This window comes from Corvus brachyrhynchos, unplaced genomic scaffold (assembly GCF_000691975.1).
Source record: "Corvus brachyrhynchos isolate BGI_N302 unplaced genomic scaffold, ASM69197v1 scaffold103, whole genome shotgun sequence".
In the NCBI taxonomy this organism is placed as follows: Eukaryota; Metazoa; Chordata; class Aves; order Passeriformes; family Corvidae; genus Corvus; species Corvus brachyrhynchos.
Genome location: NW_008237436.1, coordinates 5,132,854 through 5,159,952, shown reverse-complemented (window position 1 = coordinate 5,159,952; position 27,099 = coordinate 5,132,854). Strand labels below are relative to the sequence as shown.

Sequence of the window (27,099 nt, the reverse complement as noted above, 5' to 3'; positions counted from 1 at the left end):
ATGTAAGTTGCCTGAGGATCATTAAAAGCTCATGGTAGTGAGTAATGCACAAAATGTGAAACCTCACCATAAATCCAAAAGAAATTGCCATTCTGGGGCCATCTGGCATGACTTTCAGCTCTGGCTGAATCATCTCACTGAAACTCATTACTGACTGCTCATGTCTTCAGGAATCCCCAAATCACTGTATTACATTCTCTGATTTTTTTTTTAAGTTAGGCAAGAACAAAAATAACAGCCCCAACCTGGAAAATAATGAACCACATGAGTATGTCTGAAGAGCAATGTGGAGAACTGTGTTGCTAATGAGAGAGCTGCGTCAGAGAAAACTTGTAATGCACCTCCAACAAGGAAAGTGAAATGTAATAGTGAATGTATTTGCTTTTCTTATTTCCTTGGGCCACTGTAGTTTTCAGTCTGACAAGATTAGGGTTCAGGGGCTTGTGACAGGATTCTCTTCCTGGCTGACAGCAGAGTGTGGACTCCATTCCTTGTTCTGGGGAAGTTGGCCCTGTGCTAGCAAAGTTGACTCTCCCCAAATTCACCACTTTCTCCCTGCTTTAGTTTACCCCCCATCTGATTCCGTGCCCAAACACTTGTGTGACTATAAGGAAGGAAGCTGGGACAAAACAAGTGACCAGGAGAGGGGAAGATTAAAACCCTTTGACAGCAGCACTCATCTTCATTGGTTTCAAGCACTCACAGAAATACAGTGTGACTGGCAGTTTCAGTAAGTGAAACTGGAAGAGAATTTCGGACTAGTTGAGACTGTTTCCAAGTTGTACTCCTTGCAGAATTGAAGAATTAACAATACTGACAATAAATCAATTTCAGTCTTTGAGGCCAATGTTTGGCTTATTGCAAAACAAATTCAGTCTCCCCAGTTGTCTGCAGCTCCATCAGTATACTCAGCTTCTCTCTTGTAGATATCAAAATCCTGACAAAGTCCACCTGTGTGTTCTGTCACACAAACTGTAACGGTGTTTGAAGAGAGTACATGCAGAGAAATTGATTGTAATAATCTCAGAAGCTGTGCTGGATGTCCCTTCTCCTTGCCTTGCTCTCCCATCTTTGGCATGCCACTCAATGATTTCTGAGTCTCCTGTTCAAAATGCATTACTGGAATAGCATTGTCCTACCCTACCTCTGCACTGCCTTAGACAAAATCCTGCCCCCACTGAATGCTGCCAACCGGACTTCTCCTCACGCGTCCTTTGGAGGTGCTTAATGTCGGTGTCACGGTCGCCTCCCGCTGTTGACTGCAGAGAATGCCAGCAGGCGGCAGCTGCCGATAGCCTGACTTATCCATCACTCTCCAGAGCTGAGACATTACAGCAGTTGCAGTGTCTCAGTTATGCACCAGGCCATCTGAATCTGACCGTCCCGTCTCTCCTCATTCCTGCAGTCTCCTGTTCCTTGTCTCCCTCCACCACTGCATATCCCTTTGTCCTCTGAAATGCCATCTGCAGAATGATCTTTCCTTTCTTAGTTTCATCTCCTTTTTTCAACCTGTACTTCTGTTTCTTTACCACGGCAAGCAGTTTTTAAACTTCTGGAATGCCCCACCTCAGCCTTCTCTCCCCATTATCTCTCTCTGTATCCCCATTGTGCTGTCTTCACTCTGCTTGGTCCTCCCCTCTAACCACTGTCTCCTTCAGCTTTCTCCTTGTTCCCTATGTTTATTTCCATAAGCACTGGATACTGCCCTATCAACTTACTCCTAGAGCTGGCAGTCCTCTTGCAAAAAAATTTACATCCCTTCCTGTTTCTTGTACTGTCTTCTGCTGCTCATGCCCCCAGAGTGTTATCTATTCAAATTAAATATTTGTTTGACATACTTCGCATGCTATGCCCCTCAGCAAACCTTTCCAGTGCTTCATAGAGGATGAATAATGTGCAGTTCACTTGAGGATTCTCCTGCTCAGTGACACACATAGCACTGTGTTACTACCTTTATCTCCCAGAGCTTTCCCAAGACTTCCATTTGGTTTTTCCCTCTCCATGGATCTCCATCTTCACACTTTGCCGTATCTTTGCACTGTGAAAATCCAGGCAAAGCAGTGTATTTCTCCCAGGAAAGTTTAGCCAGCCTCCATAAAACAGGGAAGCATCAGATACTAATGGTTAGGAATGCAAATCTTCTTATATATGTTAGAATATAAGTATATAAGTATAGAACCCTGATGAGATGGTTTGAGCAGAGTGATATTGATACATAAAGACCATTATGGAGCTAAAGAGAATAATGTGCCCCATTTGGGGACTGTAGTAAATTATAAAATATGGCTAATTTATCCCTACCTCTTCCAATTTAGTTCAGATAGATGTAAAATATTAAAATTGCTTGGACAGTAAATAGGAATTGTATTACGTGCATCATGGAGGAAAGCACTGATTCTGTCACTGTATGGAAAACTTGCTGCCCATGGTGCCTCTTTACCATTAGAATAGATTGTTTATAGACTAAGCAACTCCCCTGGGACATTTAGGAACATGTAGATATCCTCCTTGGCCTTTAATTACCTAGGAGTCTTGCCCTGTGAGGTGCTAACTACATTGTGTTTCCACTGAAGTCAATAAATATTGTAAAACATACCCTGTTAAGTCACTTGTTTTGTGCACTTAATTTTATGTTTTAAAATCTGATTTTATCAGACTTCTTTCTTCTTATATTTGTTGCTAATCCTGCACATAAGGAACACCTTTCTTTGGGGAACTTACCTGTATTTTCTCTTTCTAGTAATGAAACAAAACTACAACTTTTATGAAAAGTGTTTTTTTAACTAACAGTGCACATTTTCCAGCCCATGTTGATCTGTGTCTTATCCACAGACTTCTTCATTCTGCTTTGAAGGGCAATGTGAGCAAGATCTGTTGGGACAGAGCTCCACGCAAAGCATTTTGCAGAGGCACATTCACACTCTGGGCGTGGACCATCAGCAAAATGCGTAGCAATATACTGGTGACAATGCACAGACAAGCAGTATTGCATGGATAGGAAAGGCTAGCAAAGTTCATTCTGGGTCATCAAATCCCGTCCCTCCCTGTTGCCAAATCCCATAGCTTCTTCCCTAAAATTATCAAATTTCAGCTTGAAAGTCATTATATTTTCCTCTGTTTCTACCAGAGGACTGTTTCAGAATCTCTTGTGACTTAGGTACGCCCAAGTTCATACCCTTTTACTCTTATGTAAATACATTTTTTGACCTTGAAGTACTTCTGCCTCTCTTAGTGTTGTCCTCCCTGTATTTATAGAAAGCTGTCACTGCCAACTTTACTGTTGTTTTCTTAGAAGAAGCAGATGTGTATTTACACAGCACCCCTCCGGTGGTGTGGGCTATATCCCTGCCTCAGAACTGGTATCCCCAAAACACAGGGGACCAGAACTGTGTGAGGTTTCAGCCGAGATCTCTCTGTGGCTTTTCTTAAGGCATTTAAACTTCCCTCTTAGTCTTTCCTAGAGCCTAAGGCTGTATTTCCTTTGTTCAGAGGTGTACCATAGACACAGTTCTCAGTCATCCCATGACTGGATAAGCAACACTTTTTTTTGCTCTTATTTCCAGCTGATGAGTTTCCATCTTCTACTTGAATTTCCTGTTATTTGTCCCTGTGATTGGGACCTTGGACTGCTCAGTATTCTGTATTTCTTATTATGACCACTCCTATAGCCCTAAATAGCATCCACCTTGATAAACATGGTGTTTTGACTCGCCCCTTGATGGACAGTGCATCCATCATCTCATTAGCACTCACTAATATATGACCAGGGTCAAAAGTGAACGACATAACTTGCCCCAAGGATTGATCTTTGAACAGCTCCTTTCATTATCTCTGCTCAGTCCAACAGTTCCATTTACTGCCACTCCTTCTCCTCTCCCCCAAAGGCCTCCTCCCTGCTTAACGCTTTTTCTGCAGCTCCCAGTCTTTCCCGGCCTGATGATCAATGTTGTCGTTGGCACCACATGGTCACTTGGTCCCCAATAGGTGGGAGTTACATATTACTCTTCTCTAAAAGTATCAATTCTTTTGGTGTACAACGGCAGCAGTCTGCACTGGTGTGGATCTACCTGCCTTTGGTGCTCTGTTGTGCTTAACAAGGTTTTTTTAAAGTATTATTCCTCTCAGTATTTGATCCAAGTGCCACATGGCCACTGAAATCAGGCAGATGACTCTAGCATTTTAAAATTAAGAATCAGTAATTTATAAACCTTGTTTTGAACCTGTTGTTTAAAGTCCCAGTTCTCATAGAATTTGGGTGTAGGGGCTGTCCTCTCCTCTGATGTGCCTGTTTTGCTGAGTGTTTTGCTCCTGTCTCAGTTATGTTCATTTCCTTTTCTATATCCTTAATTCCTGAGGCATTGCTGCCTTCAGGTGTGTGTTCAAAGTCCTCCACATGGTAACCCACCTGTCAGCATGCTGCCACCACAGAGACCTCTCCTAAATTCCTTCTTCATGCTCCTTGTTCCTGCGTTTGACTGAGGAATTGCTTTTTAAAATAGTTCCCATTTTGTGTTTGCTTTCTCGTGTTGTGTCTTTTCTCACCTTAAGGCTACACACCTTGACCTGAAAGATGAGGTTTAATTCAAATTGAGGTTGGTCTCACTTTCTCCAAAAGGATCTAAGCTGACCAAAGAGCCCAGCAGCTCTCCCAAGCACATCCTTATCCTTTATCAATCCTAAATTGGCCTCTGGGGCCTCAATTGACCCTTGCCAGAAGAACAACATGTGATTTCTGCTATATTTAAGTTTCACTTAAATATTTTCTCTTCCAGTTTAGTGCTTAAGTGGTACTAAAGTGGTGCATAGACCTTGCTAGCTAATCTTTACCTCAGATTTATAATCACGTGCAAACAGCAAATCCCCCCTTATTAGCAAAGTAATTGAAGAAGATGAGTACTTCATTTTAAAAGCATAGCAAAAGGAATAATGACTGGGTTTTATATTCCCTGCCTGTTAGTCAGACCTGTGGATCTAAATACTGTAGTTCTAATAGCCAGCTCAGAGAAATGGCTGTGGTAATTTGTCTACAGGTGGTTATGTGGGTTTTTTAATATGGTGGTTAGGAAGTTTCCTGTCGGGATTTGGACTGTAAAAGATCCAAACTACAGACTTCAGGTTGTGTGGCAAAAAAAGAAGCTCCTACAGTGAGGATGAAACTATTTCACCACACAAGGAAGTCTCTTTTTACCTCTACTCTGTAGCTGTTCAGTAGCCAACCAAATTAATTTTCAGATGCTGTAAAGAAAATTAGGTCTTGAACACAAGTGTTAAAAGACATGTATTTGGAGTGAAATTTTTAATTTGGTTTGGTGTTTGGGTTTGGTTTTTTGTTTATTTGTTTGTTAGGTGGGGTTGCTGCGTTGTTGGGTTTGTTTGTTTGTTTGTTTGTTTGTTTTTAATTACTTGATTGTGATATTCTAAAACTTCAGTTGAAGTCCTGGCAGGGCTGAGGAAGAGCAGACGCAAACTGAAGTTACCTGAACATTTAAATGTAATTTAATACAGTTTTGGTGGACATTCTTGTTGGTTCCTATTTTCAAAATCACTTTTATGCATCACCAATCACTGTTGAACATACATTAAAATAAAAACAAAAGCACCTGTCCAGAGAAGCACAGATGTGAGCATCTTTCCCAGCAGAAGGCAGAGCTGTTCAGCATTAAGGGCAATGACACTTTTCTGTATGTTTGGTAGTGATTCGGCTTTCAGGAAAATAGTCGTTTTCAGGTTGCGAACAGTGAACAAACACCACCTTGCGTGTGAGTCACTGAACTCTTCTGCCTTTTCCCAGCATTGTCTTGAGTGTAAATTGTTAGAGGAAAATATGTCGTGCCAAAAGCAACAGCCCAGGAGAAGTGAGGTTGCTGCAGCTCCATGTCCTGGGTCCTGCCAAGGAAATGTGTACCCAGTGGGCAAGTGGATACAGACCGGACATACATAACACACCCGCGTGTATATGCAGGTCACGGTTAGGGTTAGGTTATGTGGTGTAAATACATATATACATGGCCAAAAAAATTACGCCAGCCGTCGAGGATTACAAAAGTCTCTGGGTACGCTGCAGAGATCTGGTTTTGCCATTAAAAGGAGCCACAGAAATCCACAGGGTGTTCATCGTCCTCGCGACTTAAATAAATGACTTCTGGGAAAAATGGCCTTCAGAAAGGTCAGTTTCCTCTTTGGATGGAGGAAAAAAAAGATCTCTCAGACATAGCTATACATATAAATAAAATATGGTGCATAAATATTTAAATGTTTTAAACCACATCACAGTGTGAATGACTGACTGACTACTCTGTGCCTTGAAGGAATATTCTGAGTTGAAAAAAATTGAATTGTATATTTGATTAAGTAGAGCCATATGTCGCATAGTATATTGCTGACAGGTACATTCTATGAATAGTTGGTACTGATTTATACATGGATTTGGCAATGTTAACATGAGCCACAGGAGGATATACTTCTGTAATTGTTGCTGTAATTTTCTCGTTTCCTCTCATGTCAGGGGTACTTGCCACCATGTTCTGATGTGGTGGGTATCTAGCCCAGAGTATTTGAGATTAAAAACTTTCATTGCTTTGAAATTAAGGAACAGTTAGCACGCAAGTGGGTTCAAAATGGCTTATTAAATTAATTGTCGCCAAGATGTTCTTTATGTGACTTTACCTCCAGTTTGAGGGGGTTGGCATGCACTGCATGGGGAAGGAATAAATTTCCCAATAGTAAGTATTGTTTGATTTTTGCTGTTCACACAAAATGAAATATAAATGCTACAAGTAGAAGCATGAATTTAATAACCAGGAAAGGTTGTTTGAATTCTCCACATATTTTTTACTGGATTAAAATCTGCAACAAGTGATGTTGGAGTCAATAGACAGATAGATGAAGCATGAAACAATTTGGCCATGCACCTTTAGGTCAGGAGTTCAGAATTAACAGAAGCCTCTGTCAGTGTCTTTGTTTCCTGGATATGGACTGTTTTTTGGTGGTGGTGGTGGTGGGTTTTTTTTTTGTTTTTTTTTTTTTTTTTTTAATTTTAATCCTTTAGGGAAAGGGAAGGAAGGTAGCCGTGATAGAGCCTGTGCTGCTGCTTCTCGCTGGGGTCGGTGGCGGATGCGCTTCCTGGGTGGCAGAGAGGGGAGCGATGCTCGGCTTGTTTGCAGTGTGCTGATCTCCCCTTCACCAGGGACAAGTCTAAGTGTCGCTTTCTCATTCACTGCAGTGCCTTACATAAGTTTATCCTGCAGTCTAAATGTAAGGGTTTTATGCTCATGAAACAAGGAGGGACCGCTGGCATCCTCTGTAGCAACAGTCGGTTTGATATTTTGCTCTGCTTTTCATACATTTTTAATAGCCATGTGGAGAACAAGTTTTAAAGGAAACTTGCAGAGAGTTTCAAAGTTTGAAGAGAGATTATTCAGCCTCTAGCTGTCCTAAAGTTTTACATCTCCAGCAGAGGATTGATCCTCCAATCTAGGAGAAGTGAAACAAGACAAAACTACCTGTTTTCTCATGTTTGTGTGAATCTAAATCAAACACATTCCTAGGCACCAAAATGGGTTATGTAAGAAATGTCAGTGCAGAAGTAACTACATAGCTACAGGCAGCAGGAAAATGGCGTGTGGAAGAGAAGGTGTGGGACATTTTGATCACATAGGTTTTCCCATTATTCTTCTGAAAATTTGCCTGGATTTTATGCAGAGAAGAGTGAAAGAATGAATATGTGCATTTAATTTGCTTAATAGAAAATATCTTGGCAGAAACACGTTTGTGCAGTGTATTCTTTTAGAGTTCAGCTTTGTGATATATTCATATAACTCTGTTAAATGAGAAACTGATAGCATCTCCCATTTACCTAATAATAAGTTCAAATACAGCTTTAGATATGCTACTAACCAGGTTAAGAAAAAAAGTGTGGGTTAATATAAAACTTGTCAAAGTGCAGTCCCTGTGGAATATCTAAGTGCTTGTCAACTTCAACCTAAAGGGTGTTATGAGGAAGGATTACCTGACAACCAGCATGATTGAACAGCAGTGTTAAAACACCTCTTCTTGAAGGAAGACTGCAGGTAATTTTGAATATCAGCTGCAGTGGGATTCACTTATTGCTTCTGACTATTCACTTATTGTATCATCTGAAATATTTATTGGTACAAGAGAATTCCCAGTATGTATGATTGTCTTTCCAATTATAATATAACACCTTGCCACAGGGAAGTCTGAATACAGCACAACAGTGACTAAGCACCATTTGCAAGTCAGGGATTTGGTTTCTTTTAATATTTTGAAAGCTCTGCATACAGAAAAGCTGTTCTGGAGGAACAGTTTTAATAACAAGTGCCACAGAAGATCTGTGTGCAGAAAGTTTTTAGGAGATACTGTAGAGAACTGAGAAGTGGAGACACTGTACATACATTTGGATCTTAGAATATAAGCAAACATTAAGTAAGTTGGCAGGGTGGAGAGTCATGTCAATTTGGAAAGGTAACTCCAGGCTCCCGTGTTTACTTCCTAGCTGCTGCTGAAATCCGATATGGTTCTGAGCAATTTTCTGATGTTCCTTGCCTGATCTGACCCATTTCCATTTCTATGATGGATCTACTATTACTTACCTATTGTTAAAAAAGTACCTGGAGGTTTAATTAATTAGTATTTCTAATTCATTAGTATCTCTTGGGTAGGTTGTAGTTCTCAGAGGACAGAGACTCTAAGACAAACCTGAAATCTGCCTCCCCAACCCACAATTATTCCTGGTCCAAGGTAAAATCTTGACTTGTCTCCCTGATGATGTCTCCTTGAGGATGTCTACCTGTCATCTGAAGCTCCATGCAACTGAAGCAGAGCCTTTCATAGAATCACAGAATCATAGAACAGTTTGGGTTGGAAGGGACCTTTAAAGATCATCAAGTCCAAGACCATTGCAATGAGCAGGGACATCTTCAATGAGATCAGGTTGCTCAGTGCCCCATTCAGCCTCTGCCCACAAACTTTCATCACTACTTCCTTTCTTAATCTGTTTGGACAGCACCAGCATCTTGCCCATCCTCAGGTCCATATTATGACATCTTCTACCAAGTTATTTTTCCACCTCTTCCCATGGGGTTATATCTAAATTCAGCTGATTTTTTTCTGAGTTACACTGCTAGGTTTGGACACTTATTTAATTGTATGAATTCCTGTTTTCTTCCTACACCTCTGCGTACCTTCTTTCCTACCTGCCTTGTTTTCTGGAGCTGTTGCACCAATGTAAGTCATGCCTCAGTCCATCCAGGGTGTTTTGAGCTGAATGGAGAACTCACATGTGCCATTTTCAGTGCCTGTTTCACTTGCTGAAATGCAGTCCAACATCCAGCCTTTCACAGGAGAAATATTGGGAGGCCTGTATGCTATAAAGATGATGACAGGAGAAAGAGTTGCTACTGTGTCTTCTATTCAACAGACCAGTAGGGCAAACATATCATTCTACCTGTTTTATTCTACTTTTCGTTCTGTCTGAGGAGATGGGACATAGTCCAGACACAAGACTTAATTGTTATGTTGCAGAGTTCAGGAGTGAGGAAGAAGTTTTTCTTCATCTCCATCATGAGCATAATCTTATTTTATGAAAATTACTTCACTTTCAGAGTAATTTCTTGGGATGCAGCCAACAGAAATCCTTTGTCATAATTTTTCTAAAAAGAAATGCAGTCCATCATTCATTAAAAGTACATGAAAAGAAAATGCAACATTTTAATTTGTACAAAACCTATTCTTTTGGTTTCACATTTTTGGGCGTAAGAAATGAATTCCAGATAACATCAAAGGAATTTTTTTTCTTCCTTGTCCTTTAACTGCTGCTCTAGAAATGGTGGATATTTGCACGATCTCCTTACAGGGTCTCTCATCTTTTCACCTACTGAAAACAGGTGTGTACAGTTGCTGAAACCTAAGTTGGATTTGGCCCTTAGATGCTCACCCTCAATGGCTCAACTCCAAGTGGTGGCCTAGTAGAGAGTCCTTACAAAGCTCCTTTGATATCCTGAGCCTTGGTGGATACAAAACTCTTGGGAGGGCAGCTGCTTACCCTGTCTTCTCTTTCAAATACTTTGTTGAGATAAATGTTAGTGAAGACTGATTAACCCAATGGGACATCTATAGGAGAAAGTTTCACGAAGGATGTCTGGACTTCAGGCGGCTCTCTTGAAAGCTGTTTATTGCATAGGCGAAGTTACAGCAGCTCAGGGAGTGGGGATCCAGAGCCAGCCCTACAGCTGCCAGCTCCAGCTGTAGGCATACCTGAAGCTGCTTTCTGTTCAAGTTACAAAGCATTATTTACTTTTCTTTGCAGAGTATCTTAACACATAACAACCAGTAAGCACCATACACAATACCTTCACATTTGCCTATAGCCTATCATAACTACTACCATCACCATATTATAGTCATTATTATCCAATCACAAGAGTAAGTAAGTTACAATTTAAGCTTACAGTGGAAAATTCTCAGACCTCTCTTTTTCTTCCTACACCGACATTTCTTGTTTGCCTGCCATATCTCTCTTTTTGGTAAAGACATGTTTTCTATTTACTTATGCTCTTCTTGAGACTTATTTACTTGGTGAAAAACATGTCTTTGTTTGTAGTCACATACCTTTGTCCTATTCATAAAAATCTCCTTCCAACTGATCTCCAACCTTTGCCTTCTGAGTTATTCAGTGGTCAGTGTTTCAGCAAAACATCTTTTACTCTATATCAAAACTTGCTTTCATTTCTATCTCATCCCCAGTTTCTACATTCAGAGATCTTTCTGCCAAGCCTACATATCTGTGAAACTTTCTTACCAAACTTTCATCCTCCCCAACAGACATCCTCTTGACTTGGTTTCTTATCCATTCGTTTTGGGGAAGTTTTCCTTGTGTGCTTGTGAATTTTTGAATTGCTTTGATGTTTAGACAGTGGATATATAGGAATCTCAGCACTGAATATGATAGCTTTACATTCCAAAGTCAGATCCAGATTTGCTCTACTGTAATGTTTGGTTTCCTTAGTGCTGGCATTCCCAGTTCCCTGGCTACCCTGACAGGGAGGTGCTGGTTATCTGTGAAGCCAGGCTGATGATGCCAAGCAGGGGCTTTTTTGTTTTGCATTGCTGCCGTGTTTACAGTGTCACAGGAACACGTGCAGTCCAAACATATCGTGTCACACTGACGCAGCAGGTTGCAGTTACAGAAGATGTCGAGGGTTTGTGAGTTCACTGCACATCCAGGAAACCATGAGGCTGATTTGATGATCAGCCAAAACTGCACCTCACTTCTCTTGCACAAGCGGAAGATAAGGACTCGTGTGCTATTGCTCTCTAGAAGAACCCTCTGAGAAACGGGGACTACTTGAGGCCTTGGCACTGAGGGCAACCCTTGCACATCTGACCTCCCAGGAAGCATAAATATGAGGTCCCAAAGAGCAGATAGGAAGCTCTGACCAAAATAAAATGCAATGCAAGAAGTATTGGCAGGGCAGTCAAATGACAGCAGAGGCAACTGAGCTGTGCTGATCTGTCTGCTCGAGGTAGTCCCAGGGGCTGCTCTGCTCCGGAAACCACAGCCCCAGCATGGTGGTAGGCAGATGTGACCCCCACTGCCCTGGTGGGTTGGTGCCCGTGCTGGAGCTGGAGTTATGGGATAGAATTTTTAAACTGGCACCATGGCAATTCTCCACACCTTTGGAGAGAATCCCACCACCAAGTATCCTCAAGGGTAGGAAAAACCTTATCTAAGATAAAACATCATGTAAAATGTGGAGCCTGTAATATTTCTTATGGGGAATCAAAATTGTAAATACTTTTTCCCCCTGAAATGTAGGTTTTTTACTTGCTTTTAATTTTCGTTGTGTAAATAGAGTAGTAACAATCCCGCTGAATTCTGCTTATCTGTAGGTGCTGGTAATGATTTGTGCAGAGCTCCCTTGCTTTGAGTGGCTTTTGTTTCAAACAATGAGAGCTGGTAATTTGAGTGGGCGCTTCCCATCTGCAAGTCCTGCATCCAGTACATCCCTGTGCACACGCCTTCAAGGGCACCAGGCCTGGCAGTCTGTCAAGAGCACCTCTTAATATTACTCCAGTGAGTTAAACAGATGGTATGGGCAGATGCAATGGTATTCTCCAAAAGGGGAAACCTTGTCCCTGTAAAGCTGCTGGTTTGGGAATCTCTGTGAAGGGATCTGGTTTTTTAACATATCAGGCTGTATTTATCTGGAACTTTTTTTTTCCCGTAACTTTTTGACTGATTAGGAAAAAGAAGTCCATAAGAAGTCACATCATTTTATTCTGAGCCTAATGCAGTTGGTCAGGACTGGACACTCTGCAGTCCTGGCACACAGCCCCCTGTGCATTACTCAGCAGAGTATGGAGCTGACTGGAGGAGCCAGGTCTTGCATTCCTGGCTTCTTCCCATAACTGAATAAGAAAGATGCCCACATCATCTGGGTCTCCTCAAGCTTTCAGGGCTCTCAGATCAGTTCAGTTTATCACTCCATTTACAGCAAACTTTCCAGAAAGTGTGTCCTTTGAATCTGGTGGAAGTCATCCCAAAAGGGCAATATGTAAAGGATTAATTCAAATTCCAGATTCTATTACCAGAAGGTATTACCAGAAGTAAAGTTGTGTTGCTTCTCTTAACAGAGTTAAAAGTTAGATGCAGGAAAAATATACAGAAACATTAAGTTCTGAAATGTTTCTTTTCCACTTTCATGTTTTTAATATAGAATTGACTTGCTATCCTATCTGCTATGTATCCTGCAGCCAAACTAATCCTGTCTGTGCCCTAGATTTTTATTAGCCTTGCTTGCTTAATACAGAAAGATTTGGTTTCTAGGACTCCTTTTAATTCAATTTACTACTGTACTGCTTTTTCTCTTGAATATGATTTTTCTGTAGTGTCCTTTAAGGATTCTTGACCTTTTCTAACCCGGGACATATTTATAGTAACCTGATCTAGTTTTATTAATCATTAGTGATCTTCCCAGCAGGATACATTCGTTTGTCTTCTTTCTAATGTGATTCATGATACATCCCAATTTAAAGTGCCCGTATGATTGAACCGCTGTGCTGGGATTTATTGTACTAAATCAAACTCCAGTGCATGGAGATAAGAATTTTGTTTGTCAGTTTGCACAGCACTCATCAGATATCTGCTGTCAAAGTCCTTGCATTTTGGTAATAGCACCTCCTTGCTCATGTAAATACGTTTTAAGTTTCCTTTAGCCAATTCATCTGTTTTACTTCCTTAATATTCAGATTTCTTCTGAGACTAGACAAGGAAAGGAGCCCTAATAAATAAAATCACAGAAATAAATGTGGAGATAGCCATGAACATCAGGTTATTAGTGGTGTCTGTATGGGAATGCTCCCCATGCCTAGAATGGTGTGAGTACAGCAATCTGCTCTGTAAGTTTGACTCTGTGAGCATATTGATATGGTTGGAGGTGGTTAAATGCAGGCTTAAATGGATGAAAGAATTTTAGCAGAATTAATAAATCCATCTTGTACATGCAGTCCAGCTATAAATGGTACGCAGATTGACCACAAATTCATAAAAAATACAAATGTCTTTTTAGACACACAGGAGTAAATAGAGTATTCTGTGCTGTTGTGTGCACGTGAGTGTGTGCACATGTACTCGTAGGCATACAAGGTACTTGTAGCCAGTGAGTTGTGGCTCCTAAGCTTGAGTTAAAAACTGAATGAGTTCATTATAATCCCACTCCCCTCCCCTAAAAAAAAAAAAAAAGTAGTATGAGGGTATGAGGAATCAATCTAATCTGCTTTACTAAATGAACATGTGAAACTGCTTATCTGGCATAAACTTGGGTACTATACGTATTTCTCTCTCTTTTTCCTTAAACAGAATGAAAATGCCCTTGTGAAAATAAAGGAGTTAGGAGTCGAGCTTGCAAAGATCAGGGAGGAAGTTGGTAAGTAGTACAAGAAAAGTAACAACAGAGTGATTTTCTCACTTTACATGAAAGCAGTTATTATGATTCCCTGTGACCTGATCCTGGGGAACCTGCATACATGTGATGAATTGTCTCCTGAAGCCCACTGGCAAAGGGTTTTGTGACTTCGGAGGGAACCTTGATTTCACCTCTCTGCTGTGCAGATGGGCCCATTACCACACATGCTGAAGCCAGTTGTGCATCATCTTTACTAGACAAATTGTTTTTCATGAACCCATGGCTTCTGTCCTCAAACACCAGCACTGCTGAGGAGAAAGCACAGTGTGATGAGGAGTGGGAACCTGGGACCATTGCAGTGCACAGTGACTGGGGATGCACTGCTAACTTAGGAACATTGCTGTGTTTTGCAAACAAACCCAAGGACACCAAGCCCAGAATTTTCTTGTTAATATCTCTAAGGTCTCTTCCTGGTTGAAAGGCAGAAAGAGCAATGCATCCCATTTGTGTGTGTATTCCCTATATATCTGCATGCCCCTCTTTTCCTTTTTGGTTTTTGATCTAGACAGGAGAGAGAGTGTAAAGATATTGCCACTCCTGGGAGAGAAGATGGGCTTTTGCTCTGGCTTCAGTCAACAGGCTGAGTTCTTCTGGACTTAAATCTCCCCAGAATGAGTGTGATGTTGGGTTCATCTACCCCAGGGTAAATGGAGAGGAGGCCCACTGGATGAGGGGACACCCTGAGTACCAAAAGGTGTTGGAACCACTGATGACTGGAGCTGTGAATAGGGGGGACCTCTCAGCTTTCCCTGCATGTGGGAGCGCAGTTCCTGGGTCACCCATTAAGGACAGATTGTGCCATGTGGCTGGAAGATGAAGTGCTCAGGCCAAACCCCTGTGGGATGGGCAGAGCTGCAGGTCCTCCCTGTGCTTTGCCTTCACCTTGCCCATGACAACCCACTTCAGAAAAGCTGAGCACAGCCCTTTTCAGATGCTTACCAGCTTGTGCTCCCTGCTTTGCCCCTCTGAAATTCTTAGGCTGATTGTCATTTCATGGAGAGCTTTATTGTCCCCACTGCCAATGTATACTGCTGCAATAGCGAAACAGGTTTCCAGTTATTCCCTGATGCCTGCCTTCCCCATCCTCTGCATCTCTACAGCTCTTACAGAGGAGTTGTTGCCACTGGTGCTTTCTTTAGGCTGGGCACATCTGAAGCTCTCGGTTCAATAGCCACTTCTCATTTGAAAGCCCTACCTCAATCTAGCAGGTTGGGTTTGCTCATTTTTGTGAGTGCTTTTTTAAGTGGCAGTGACATGGGAAGGAAAGAGAGGTTCAGTGCTGGAGATAAAGAGCTCTGCTTCCATTGACACCATGTTTGTACAGCTGAAGTGAATACAAATCCCTGGTGGTTTTGCTGGAGAAGAGAACTTTGCCAAGGATGTAACAGCCTGTCTGTTTGGGGGTCACAGAGCAGCATGTTCAGTAACAGGAGATCGCTGCACTGCCTGCCCTTGCCATTGCCCTTGCACATGCAGCAACAGACACCTCCTCTGCACAAAGCTGAGTCCTGATGGCACATGTGGGGACCGTTTTGCTAAGAACCACAGACACCCCAGAAAAGCAGCCTGAGCTGTACCGCTTCAGAAGGGAGACGAGCTGTAGAGGTGTATGGGCTTTCTTCCTCAGAAGGGGGAAAGATGGTGTGAGAGAGCCCTTTCCACAGTGGTCCTGTGGGCATGTGTAATGGAGAGGAGTCATTACAGGCCACCTCTTCCTCCCATCACTCTGGGAGACATGGAGATGCTGGGTAGAGGCTGTTTAGGAGTGGCACAGGTGGCTGGTCACCTGCTTGGTGGAGGTAATCCTCTCTGTGCAACCCTGAGATGCAACATGGCCAGGTAGAAGGACTCCCAGTAGGGACGAACAAAAAGATGAACATGTGCAGGTATTGCACTTCAGCAGAATGTGAAATAATTCATCAGCAATAAAAATCATAGTATAAATCCCTACATATGGAAGGTAATGGTCTATGTTTTTTAGTGTAAGTCAAAAATTGCTGGGCAGTCTGTTTTCCTTTGGTATAAAATTATAAAACTTAATTTTGTGAAACAACCAAACTGTGGACAAGGCAAGATGATAAATGCCATGTACATGAGAGCATTTCTCATCAGCACAGTTCTCTGCAGTCTCTAAAGCAGTTCCAGCTGAGGTTGTTACTGGAGACATGAGGGTGCTGCTGGAGACATGCAGCCCACCTGTGCTAGAGGAGGATTATTTTAGTCTCACTATCAGATGAATCTGTGTGTTGCACAACATTGTACAAGATTTACGCAAATAAAGAATGAAACAGTCCTTTATTTGACGACAGCAGTCTTGGGTGATTCTGTGAAGAAGTTCAGGGAAAATCAGAGCGTGTTTTGACTACAACCAAGCTGTAGTTCTGACTTGCCTCCGTCACTTTAATAAGTAGTTTCTCATTAATTTAAAAATAACGAGTCCAGTTAAACACCATGGGTGTTGGTCAGAAATTCCTGGTTGCTCATGTATAAATTCACCATGCCAGACTCACTGATGCAAATGCCTGTATGAATCAGTAAAACAAGGCTGGACTAGCCAGGGTTGATAGAGGCAGTGTGTCCAACATTTGGTTGTTGAGGCAATACCTGTAATTCAGAGTTACAATTTGGGTTGGTTTTCATAGCATGCAGTCTTTAACTTCAGCAGAAACTACAGGATTCTGCTATGCAAAGCAATGAAACTGCAACAGAAAAACTGCTGTTCAGAAAAGTAAGAATTTATGTTTAAGGAAAATTCTTGTGGTAAATAAAACCATTGCTGAAGCAATAGCAGCAATGGACCACGTGTAAAAATAGCATCGGGACACATGCATCCTTCCGGAGCCAGGCAAAATATTGAGGTTCAGACAACACTGTGCACTTTTACCCCCAGCACTGCTGGGAAAGTATCACACCACATCTGAAACCAGCATGGGTGAACTAGGAAAGTGATTCTCCCTTACCAGGTCTGGGGAGGAATCTTGGCCTCTATAAACGCTGAGGGACTTGTTATTTTAAGCAATAAGATTTGCTCACGTATTTTGCTAGAAATAGCAAGGCTAGGAAAACATGACAAGCAATCGTTCTGCACTCAAGACACCGATCCTTATAAATTATAAATATAAGCACTTTTCAGCTGCAACACTGAGTCTCTTGAAATAAAGAGGTTTTGAATACCAGCTGTTTCCCTTCAAATTAATGGAAATTAAATGTCAGAATTACCTGCTCCTTTGCTGTCAGACCAATGACGTGAAGTGAGTTGAGAGGAGGTATGGAGATGCATAAAAAACCTAGATGAAGGAAAGGCAATCAGATGTCAGGTTTAAAATTTGTATTGCCTGGGTTCATGAGAGTTTGGAAGCCAAAGCCTGTGTGCCATCTCCTCCTGGATATAACACCCAGTCAGAGGACCCTTAACCTGAGTGCAGTGGCTGTGATTTGTCTGTGATTTTGGGGCCGAGGCTCAGGAAGAAGAGCCCATTTGTTGTGTCAGAAGGAAACAGTCCCTCTGTGAGGCCACAAGACGCCAGCCCCCAGTTCCCCCAGGAGTTGCCCTCCTGAGTGCAAAGTGCCAGGGCTGGGAGGCTGCACTGTGGTTCCGACTGTGTGTGGTGGGGGGAGGTCAGTCCAGTAGTGACATCTACCTTTCCCTCACCTTCCCAGCCTGGCCTGAAGTGGGTTTTGCTCATCTGTTGTGCACTCAGTGCCCAGGGAGTAGGGAAGCTGCAGTAGCTGGTCTCATTTAACCCAGCATGCTGTCATCCCAGGAAATGCCACGTTGCATCAGAGTCATTTCCAGCCTGTAAGCAGCAATGAAGATACCTACAGAGAAGGAAGAAGAAAACCAGGGTGTAACTTTTCCCAACAGACCAGTAGTGGTTGTGCTCTGCTTGTCTTGTTCCGTGTCAGTAATACATTCATATAACTTTTCTGAGTGATTTTTTCTTTTTTCTCCAGGAGTAGCTCACTTTAACAGTATCCCTGTCTTGATGCCTGAAAGCTCAGTTCACTGTTTTGCAGCAGCATCAGCAGGTCTTCTGTTCAGGCATCTGTTACAGAGTCCCTGCTGGAGGTGTCACAGCTGTTTCACCAGGAGCACACGCTGAAGCCACAGCTCCAGCAGGGCAGGCTCTCCCACACTGGTTCCTGCTCCCCAAGAAGGAGAGCCACAGACCCTTGGGCTCCATGGGTGTTGCCTTCTGCTGTGCCTGTCCCAGGAGAGCCAGGCCCAAAGGTCCATCTCCCTACTAAGAAGAGATTCAGTTTTTACTCAACACTTCAGTCCTCAGCCTCATTTGTCTTAGTCTGAGACTTGGTAGGGATCACTCCTTCTCATTAGAGGTGTTTCATATTCTTTATAGGGCAAATTTCCTCATTTTCTGCCTCCAGTAGCATTGTTGGGTTTATGGGGACCATGGCATGCAAGTGCACTTTCCCTGCTTCCCTCTTCCCTCCGTTTTGCACCTGCATTAGGGCCTGATTTGTGAATAGTCTTGTATTTCAGGTTGCAGGATGTGTTTCAGATGGACTCTCTTTTGGTTAGAGCACATTGTTTCATTGCCCAGCCCTCCCTGTGTGCTGGGTAATCTCATTAGAGAGGCTGGAGCTCCTATTTAAAGCTTGAGTAAGTTTGAATTCTACTGAAGGCAGAGCTGCAAGCATAACCCCTCCTGCTCTGGGATCACTTTACATGCCAAAGATAACAAAAAAGCAAAAAGCAAGAGAGAGGGTTTAGAGCTGTAATCCAGACTGCCAGAAGACAAGACATTCCAGCTAATGTACCATTCCATTCTGGATATAAGGCAAGTGGGAAAGCTTTCTATGTGCTCCCACTGAGGTGCTAAACTCACTGGTTCACTTGCTTTCTGTAAGGAGCAGAGAGCCTGACAGGGACAGAGTCCCTCACGGTGCTCCAGAAAATACCAGGATCACAACAGGAGCCCAGTAGTGTTTATCTGTCTGGACTTACTGAGCAAGTCTGGATATTGGTGTCCAGTAAGTGTAGAAGCAGAGCTCTAAATAGGGTGAAAAATAACTATGTGGGGAAGGGAATGGTTAGCTTGGGTGCCCAAACTACCTTGCATGGGTGCACCTAACATGAGCTGTGGGCACAGCACTGGTAACTTGGACAAATTGTTGCTACCCTGGGAGAAATGAGGGCAGTCTGACACCACAGTAGAAGGAGGCAGAAAAATACAGGTATTGAATAAGTATGTGGCCATGGGATATATATGGGTTTGAAACATTCAACATGGAGACAGCTACTCCCAGTCCTCTGACTTAAAATGCCATACAGGTCTGTTGACGGCATGTGCATTTTGAAAGGCAAAGGAAGGATAAATATGCCATCAGTTTGTTCAAAAACCTGATCATCTTTCTAAATCAGCTATGGGTCTAAATCAGAAAGAAGATGTAGCAGGACCATTAGAAACCCATGCCTTCTTCTCTAGTATTCTGAATGTTATGGTCATGATGATTTTAATCACTTCTTACCTGTTAGATCTTTACAAGTGAGCAAACTTGCTCTTTAAATGTAGTCTGTCTGATCTTGTCCAACTTGCATCAAGTCTTCAGTATCTGGATTTATTGCAACTGTTCTTTAGCAAAGCAAAAGGCCGAGGACACAATGTTTGTGACACTGCTTTCCTGGGACCTGGGGAACAATAAAGGTGAGGAACCAAAGGGGGAAATGGACTGATTATCTTTGACTTGATAGAACTGCTGGAAAACAGTAGTGTGAATTCTGAGATACAGTCACTGGTTAGTTCACTAAAGTAAAAATTCCACATGTTCTGATTGCCTTCAGTATCAGCCTTTCATTTGTGCTCTCTGACACCATGAAGCACACAAGATAGTGGTTTGAATACAAAATTATTTTAAGCAAGTGTGAATTAATGGATTTGAATGGTTCTTGCTGGAGCTGGAGACAGGTTTATGGGATGAGCAGCTTTGAACAGCTCGAAAATGGGATGTATGAGATACATATCCTTCTGGTCAAGTGGTCAGTCATACCCCTTGTACAACAGAGTGGGTGAGAACCACCAAGCTCATTGCTCTACAAACCAGTAGACCAATGCCTCTGCTTGGTCCTGGACAGTGTGAGGACTGTGTGGTCCTGTCTCCTCCACAGACCTCAACACGGCGAGATGGAAGAAACTACTGAGCGAGAAGGAGGAGCTGGAGAGGCGCTTCGAGGAGGAGGGGAAGCAGCTCCGCAGGCAGCAGCAGGAGGAGATGCAGGTGTTGGAGCAGCGACTGCAGGAGGAGTACAACACCAAGAAGGAGAGCCTGCAGGAGCAACACAGGCTGCAGCTGGAACAAGCCAGATTGGAGCATCAGGATCAGGTCAGTCTCCACCTGCTGCCTTTGAAGAATAGTTGATGCTAGTAGATAGGGTTCAGGTAATGAAATGTATTGAACACTCCAACGTGAAGACACTGGTAATGAGTTACAAGTAGAAAAATGTAATCCTGAATATCTTTACTGCTGTTTCTCCCTATTAGTTCTACTGTTTTTTCTACACAGTAGTCTATTACATTGCCATGTCTTGTCTTCACATGCTTCCTGATGTTTTACAATAAAAATATTCACATTATCTCTGCTGCCCACACATACTTGCTCCTCAACCCACCTATTTTAGTCAATTTATGACTAAAACCAAGGGTGAACAAGAACCTCTTCCACACTGGTAAGGCCAGCAGAGCCATGCCCATTGTTATTTGCAATGCTAGTTAAAGGGCAGTACAGTGAAGGGATAGTACCTAAACATTGTGCACATGATACTCTCTGGGTCCCCTGATTGCTGCCCCACCATTCAGTCTAATCTCTTGGACTGTACATCCCAAGAGTTTCTCCTTGCTTTGCTCTCTGTACTGGATAGGAGTACCCTCACAAGCAGCTACTTTTGTCTGGTTTTGCCAGAACAAATACTGTAACTCACCTTTGGGCACCTCTCACATGCTGGCAGAACATCGGGCACTGGGTTATGGCAGTAATGCCTTTACCTGGCCTTTTCCCATTTTTCCTTCAGTGAGCAGTGGATTCTGTCCTGATTTTTCCAGCTGCAACTCTTACCCACTACCCAATACCACAGATCACAAGGGCTTTTCTCACATGTGAACCTGCTGCACCCAGGTGTGGTGTGTAAATCTGTGCCTTTAGGCTTTGTCATGCCGCAGCCCCTGCTGTCATGGGGCTGCCACCCAGGCTCCTGATGCAGCAAAACCCTCCTGGGCTGGGAGCTGTCCTTGCTGGCACGTGAATCAGCCAGCCATGTCAGACAGACACAGGGCATCCCAGCCTGTGCCTCAGAATGCCTGCTGCCCTGGCTACCTCTGTGCAATTCAGTTTGATTCTTCAGGGCAGGGGTGTGAAGGACTCCCACTGGATTTTACCTATTTTAATTGCTGAACCTGATAGTTGTTACTGATTGTAACATGCCAAACAAAGGCTTTATGCAAGTGGGCTGTTTTGTCCTGGACAAACTACCTATTTCTGTTAATTAATTGATTTCCGAAGATGTATTAGAAGGTGCTATCAAATAGATTTTCATGTTCTACATCAGATTTTTCAAAATATTTCTCTCTAAATGGTTAGAACCTGTGCTGAGCCATGTCTTTTGGTTCTCGTTTCAGATTATACAAGTTGGTTTTCTTGCAATGCCCCTCAAAATTTCTGCTTTTCTTTCTGATATGAAGGAGAGGTCATGTTCCCAAAAGCCTTGACAATTTTTTTCCTTTCACTGTGTCAGTGTGTCAGTCTGCCTGGTAGAAAATGCTGGCTCTAGCTGTAAGGCTTGCCTCTCCTGGATCACTCGACATCAGCATTTGTGAAGGGATTTGTTAATTTTTTGCTGAAATAGCTTATAGCTTAGCTCTGCTACTCTTTGAAGTATTTCTGCAAGCTCTCAGGACCACAAGAACAGATGTTGGTTCTTCTTCTCTCAAGCTGATCAGTGCAAGAAAGGGTGATACAGGCCGTTGTAGGACTTGACTAGAAGTATCCTTATTTTTCTCATGTTTTCATCTGCTGTGACTCTGTTCATCATCACAGTGGAAACACATCTTTCCCTCTGTGGGGCAAATGGTTCTGGGTTTGCTCCAGAGCTCCGTGTTCCCTGATTACTGAAGGTAACACAAACATTCCTCTCCATTGCTTTGAAAGTGCTGCTGTGACCGTACTATCTCAGAGTTTTAGCCCACATTTGCAATTCATAGTTTGGTTAGCATGATGAGTTTTAGCAGGTTTTCCCTTTGAATCCCTGCTCTGCTGTATACCCATCCTGTGTTGAGCACTCTTGGATCAGGGGAGGCTGACAGGCTGTGCTGGAAAGCTGCTCACCAACAGTGTTTCTTGGCCAAGGAAATGGAGCTCTTATACTGTACATGAGGAAAGCCTTGTCCTTGAGCTGCCCATCCCTGTTGGGGGGATTTGAATTTGCATTCATGAAGGCAGTAACAACAGCAGAATCCTTCTGACCATGGATCTGCATGTATTTCTGTATCCATACATCTAGTTTGGAAGATAGTCATTCTGCTTTCATGGTTTCCCGTCACAACCTAATCTTCCATGCTGTGTTGCTTCAGTCACCACTTAGTTCACTGCCAGATAGCTGTTATTTCTTTGGAGACACAGTTCCTGTGTCAGGTTTTGGAGGTTCAGCTGTCTGTGAGGATGTGGCAGAGCATGAGAGCCAAACTCCTCACAAACTGATCTTGTGTGCCAGTGCACTCTCACATCTCCTTGCAGCTAAAGGCAGAATTGCAAAGTAAAGGCTGTGATCTGTCCTGCCAGTGTTTCTCACTTGAGGTGCTCAGCTCAAGCTGTTTTGTGCAGCAGCTTACTGAACTTCTCCCACTAGAGCCTCCTCTTGATTTTACTTTATTAAACCTTAAAATCCCACCTGAGGTACTTTCCATAGCCAGAAATAAACATGACTTGTGTTAAGTGAGGTGATCAAGCCTACAGAGTAAATTAGAGGTGAAGTTGGAATTAGGATCCAAGGCAGCTGCTTCCCAATGCCAAGTTGACTATCTGCCATGAAAAACTGCAGACAGGACGTCACACTGGAAGATTAAAATGAGTCGCTTGGGATGTGGATGTGAAACACACAGAAGACAGAAAAATCCCTGTAGATCATTTGGGACATATTTAATTGGCTTTATAGATAAATAACTTGCCAAGGATGGTGGCAGGGAGAGGAGACCCCTTCACCTCGTGAGGGAGTTGGTGTTGAGCATAATAATTCCTATGGGGTGCTGTTCAGTTGAGAAGCAATTAGAGTAGGAATAAAGGCTTCAGCAAGGGTGAGGTGAAGAATATGGCAATACTCATGAGGCTTCAGCTTACAGTCATCATGTACAAGGACACTGTGCTCTGGAAAAAGTCAGGTGATAGTCCTTGCCCCATCAGTAGCCCTTTGAGTCATCTGCCCTCCACCTTTCTCAGCTCTGTCATGCAATGTATCAGCAGACTGACTCCCCATTATTTTGGAAACTGTTCTTCGCCACTGAGTTACCTCCCACATTATTATGAAAATTAGTTTGGACAATTTTAAATTCCATGTTAAATGCCCAACTTTCATTCTAAGAGCATGTTTTCTCCAATATGATTGGAAATTTTGCTTCTGGTGGGTTACTTAATACGTATGTTTGACAGTTAAAAGCAGCGAAATAACATTTATTCCAGTCAAAGCAAACTCAGCTGCAGTAACTTTCTACCATTATTTACATAACTGTGAGCAAATAAAGGTGTTTGGAGTCAAGTCACTTAGCCATGAACAGCTGTTTACTGTAAATGTGAAATAGTTTGATCCTCTGCCTTGGCAGATATGGCAGATAGTATTGTGTTAAATGTATCAAATAAGATCAGTGTGGTTACAGACCCCGGAAAAGCAAATCGATGCATTGCATTCAGAATGTGCTCTGGACCACTGACTTAAACTTGATTACCACTTCTCATTGTAGTTCCTTTAATGATGCATATTAAAAGACCATCATTGGGGATCTCACTTTGCCTTTAGCCAAGTCTAGTAACAAAACAATACACTGAAGGAGTCCCAAGCACACAGGATGCAATGGAACACAGGCTGCCCACAGCCCTCTTCCAGCTGCACTCCTCACTCCCATGATGGCTGTGGGCCATGTGGTCATTATTATAATTTAGATTAATGGAATGTCAAGACTTCTGAACATTTAATAAACAGCATCTCCACCTAAGGGCTTTCGCTTTCTTATGTACTTCTTCATCACCATTAAGTTAAAAGAACAAAAATACCATCAGCAGTGACTACACGCTACCACTCAAGGTATCAACATGGCAAAACTGGCTCAGGTGCTGGAAGTGACACATTCACTAGATCCCTTTGTTGTTTCCAGATCACTGGAGCTCTCCAGCAGTGGCTTGTCAGTGTGCCACAGCCTGTCTAACCATGTGTCCCATGTCTGTGCTCACTGTTGTTGGAACAGGTGGAAGATATCACAGCTGTACATGAAGCTGCAATGTCCCAGTTGGAAAACAACCACATTGTGGCCATTACAGTACTGAAGGATGAGAACGACTGCAAGATTCAAGGTAAGCCAAAGACAACCCAACAGCTACACAGCTGCTCCAGAGCAGGAGCATGACACTGTGTTTCTTCCTCCAGAGCAGATTACACAGAAAATTTGTGTTGGTCTAGTGCTTTCACGTGGGGTGGACCACCAGGTTCATGCTAGGGCAGAGGGAGAGATGTCTGCAGTCTGTATAGCATCTAATTTTGACCTGAAATTATCTGAGGGGGGTCTCTGGGTCAAAGATAAGGCTTTCTCTATGTGTTGCTAAAATAGAATCCAAATTCCACATCACTTCGCACACATACTTTTTCAAGAGCCTAATCTTCGGGTGCTCAGGAGGATAGAGCTCTTGGGATATCTCTGAATGTAGGTGCTTAAATGCCCACACTGCTTCTAAAAACAAGACTCATTATTTTCAGTAGCAAATGTCTGGCCATGCTTAGCAGACCAAAGCCACTCACTGGTGCAAATCTGCACCTCAGCACTCTTATCTTTATTTTGTGTTACAGTTTGGCCACGGGATTGATGCTGCAGACAGATCTCTTTCTTCCCTACCAGCTCAGTGTCTGAACACATGCCTTTGTGCATGCTTTAGCTGACATTTAACAGTTATCTGTACAATCTCCCTATTTTTTTCTACGATTTAAATATCTCCAGTAGGTTTTCCCACATTTCCCAAAACAAGCCATATTGCTTAGCTCTGCATTGTGTCAGTTAGAGACACAGTCCAGAGCATAGTATGAACTGAGAACAGTCTATTCCCCTCTCTCATGGGCAGAGGAGGTATCTAGCATAGCATTTATAAATTAACATATGCGATTTTGAAAATAAATAAGTAAAAAGCTGTTTCTTGCTTGAGGATATTCTTCTCTCTCCGTTTTTGTTCGTATTTTCTGATGATAAAATTCAGTTGTGGTTCAAGGGTCTGGTGGCCAAAGTTTGTGCTCCCTGTTCCTGGTGAAGGTCTGAAATGCCCTCCTGTGCCTGGAAAAGGCACTGCAGCAGCCGCTGCGGGAGAGTGCGCTGAGCTCGGCACTGGGGCGATGGAATCATCGCTGCTGGGACTGTGGCTGCTGAGCAGGGGTTAGAGGGCACAACCCATGGCTTTGGGAAAAAAACCACAAAAGATACAGTGTCCATATACTAAAAATGCAGGTGCTACTGCACTGAATGACAGTTGGATGCCATTGCTTTAGAGATTAAGCTTTAATTCACTTTGTTTATGAAACTTCTGGTTATTAGTATGTCCAGGGTGAGTTATTCTATTTAATAATGTTTTTTGTCTTCTCTGTCTCACTACTGGAATAAACCTCATAGTTCATCTATCACAGCTTGGGGAGAAGCACTGTCATTTGTATTTTTGCATCTGAGGTGGTGGCCCTCTTTTCTCTCTCTCCAAAGAAATTGCAACCCAAGCTTTTAAATGTATCCAATTTAAAATTCTTTGATTTAGGGATACTAACTCTGAACTGGAAAATGGCCCATTGCCAGACTGACCCTTTTCAGATCAGAATGCCTGGGAGCTGAGAATTCTGAGCAGTTCTGAAAAATCAGAATCTGGTCACACAGAAACAGAGGTATCTGCAAAAAGTGAAAGATCAGGAAATTCTGATTTTCAGAACAATTTCCCTAAGGTCACAGGGCACATTGCTACCAATTTCCTGCTCCATTTCCACGTCCTAAAACTGCATCCCAAATTGCGCTTGGCTCATGACGTGTGCTCTCAGACCCTGCTTTGCTGGACTTCACTCTGTAATGTCATGTCTGTGTAACTTCTCCAGAACTGAATACTGCTCACAAACTGGAAAAGGCACAACTAGAAGAGACTTTTGAAAAGCTGCGTCTGTCACTCCAGGTTAGCAGTTTCTTTATTTCCCACCTTGTAATGGTGCTGTGGAGCAGCTGACGGGGCAGCCCCAGATACGTTGCCTGCTGCCAGCACACCAGCCTGTTGCCTCTTACCAGCTGTGGTACCTCTTGTGCTCTGCCTGTCCAAACTGGGATCTAGCAGCAAACACTCAGGATTTTTCCTCTCCCTTGGCTGGTTCACAAACGAGAGAAAACCTAAAGGGACAAAAAGGCATCTGGATAAAGCAAGAAATGTCTTTTTTACCCTGCTGGCAAATTTGAGCTCTCTCCTGCATGGTGGGGAGGACTCTGGCACCTGCAGTGGCTATGAGCATCACCTTGTCTACATGGTACCTGCCAACAGGCACCCCCAGGGCTCAGAAACATCTCCTTGCCTGGCCCTGTGCCTATGTCTGTGATTTATAAACTCCTCCCTGCTGCCTGAATGTGGGAAAGCTGGTCCCATGCTGTAGACACATCTCCAGTCCCACCGGAGGGCAGTGCAGTCCCTGATGTGGGTTGCCCCAGGACTGGCCCCGATGTGCAGCCAGGCTGTGGATGGCCCGGGTCAGCCCTGCGCATCACAGCTCCCGCATCCCACTGTTTAACACCAAGATCGAGATTGTCTAACCCTTCTAAAAACTCCATGCTGTTCTCACTCCCTAGATGAAGAAATCATAAGGAGTGGAGGGCAGAACTGTGCCCCCGTGACACAA

The 27,099-nt window shown here is 43.0% G+C and overlaps 1 protein-coding gene and 1 long non-coding RNA gene across 5 annotated transcripts in view; one reads left to right on the top strand and one right to left on the bottom strand.

Annotated features, from left to right (window-relative positions):
* Window positions 1-27,099, top strand: part of MTUS2 (microtubule associated tumor suppressor candidate 2) — a 261,298-nt gene that overhangs the window by 222,332 nt on the left and 11,867 nt on the right. For all 4 annotated transcript variants that reach the window (XM_017731364.1, XM_017731366.1, XM_008631454.2 and 1 more), the window contains 4 exons: window positions 13,880-13,946; window positions 20,113-20,327; window positions 24,449-24,554; window positions 26,317-26,390. In XM_017731364.1, coding sequence (XP_017586853.1) covers window positions 13,880-13,946; window positions 20,113-20,327; window positions 24,449-24,554; window positions 26,317-26,390 — 462 coding nt within the window. The remainder of the gene's footprint in view (window positions 1-13,879; window positions 13,947-20,112; window positions 20,328-24,448; window positions 24,555-26,316; window positions 26,391-27,099) is intronic.
* LOC108446007 lies at window positions 16,262-20,106 on the bottom strand. Its single transcript, XR_001861114.1, has 4 exons — window positions 19,476-20,106; window positions 17,638-17,804; window positions 17,205-17,272; window positions 16,262-16,589 (listed from the first exon to the last, which is right to left on the bottom strand). It is a non-coding gene; the product is annotated as an uncharacterized LOC108446007 (long non-coding RNA).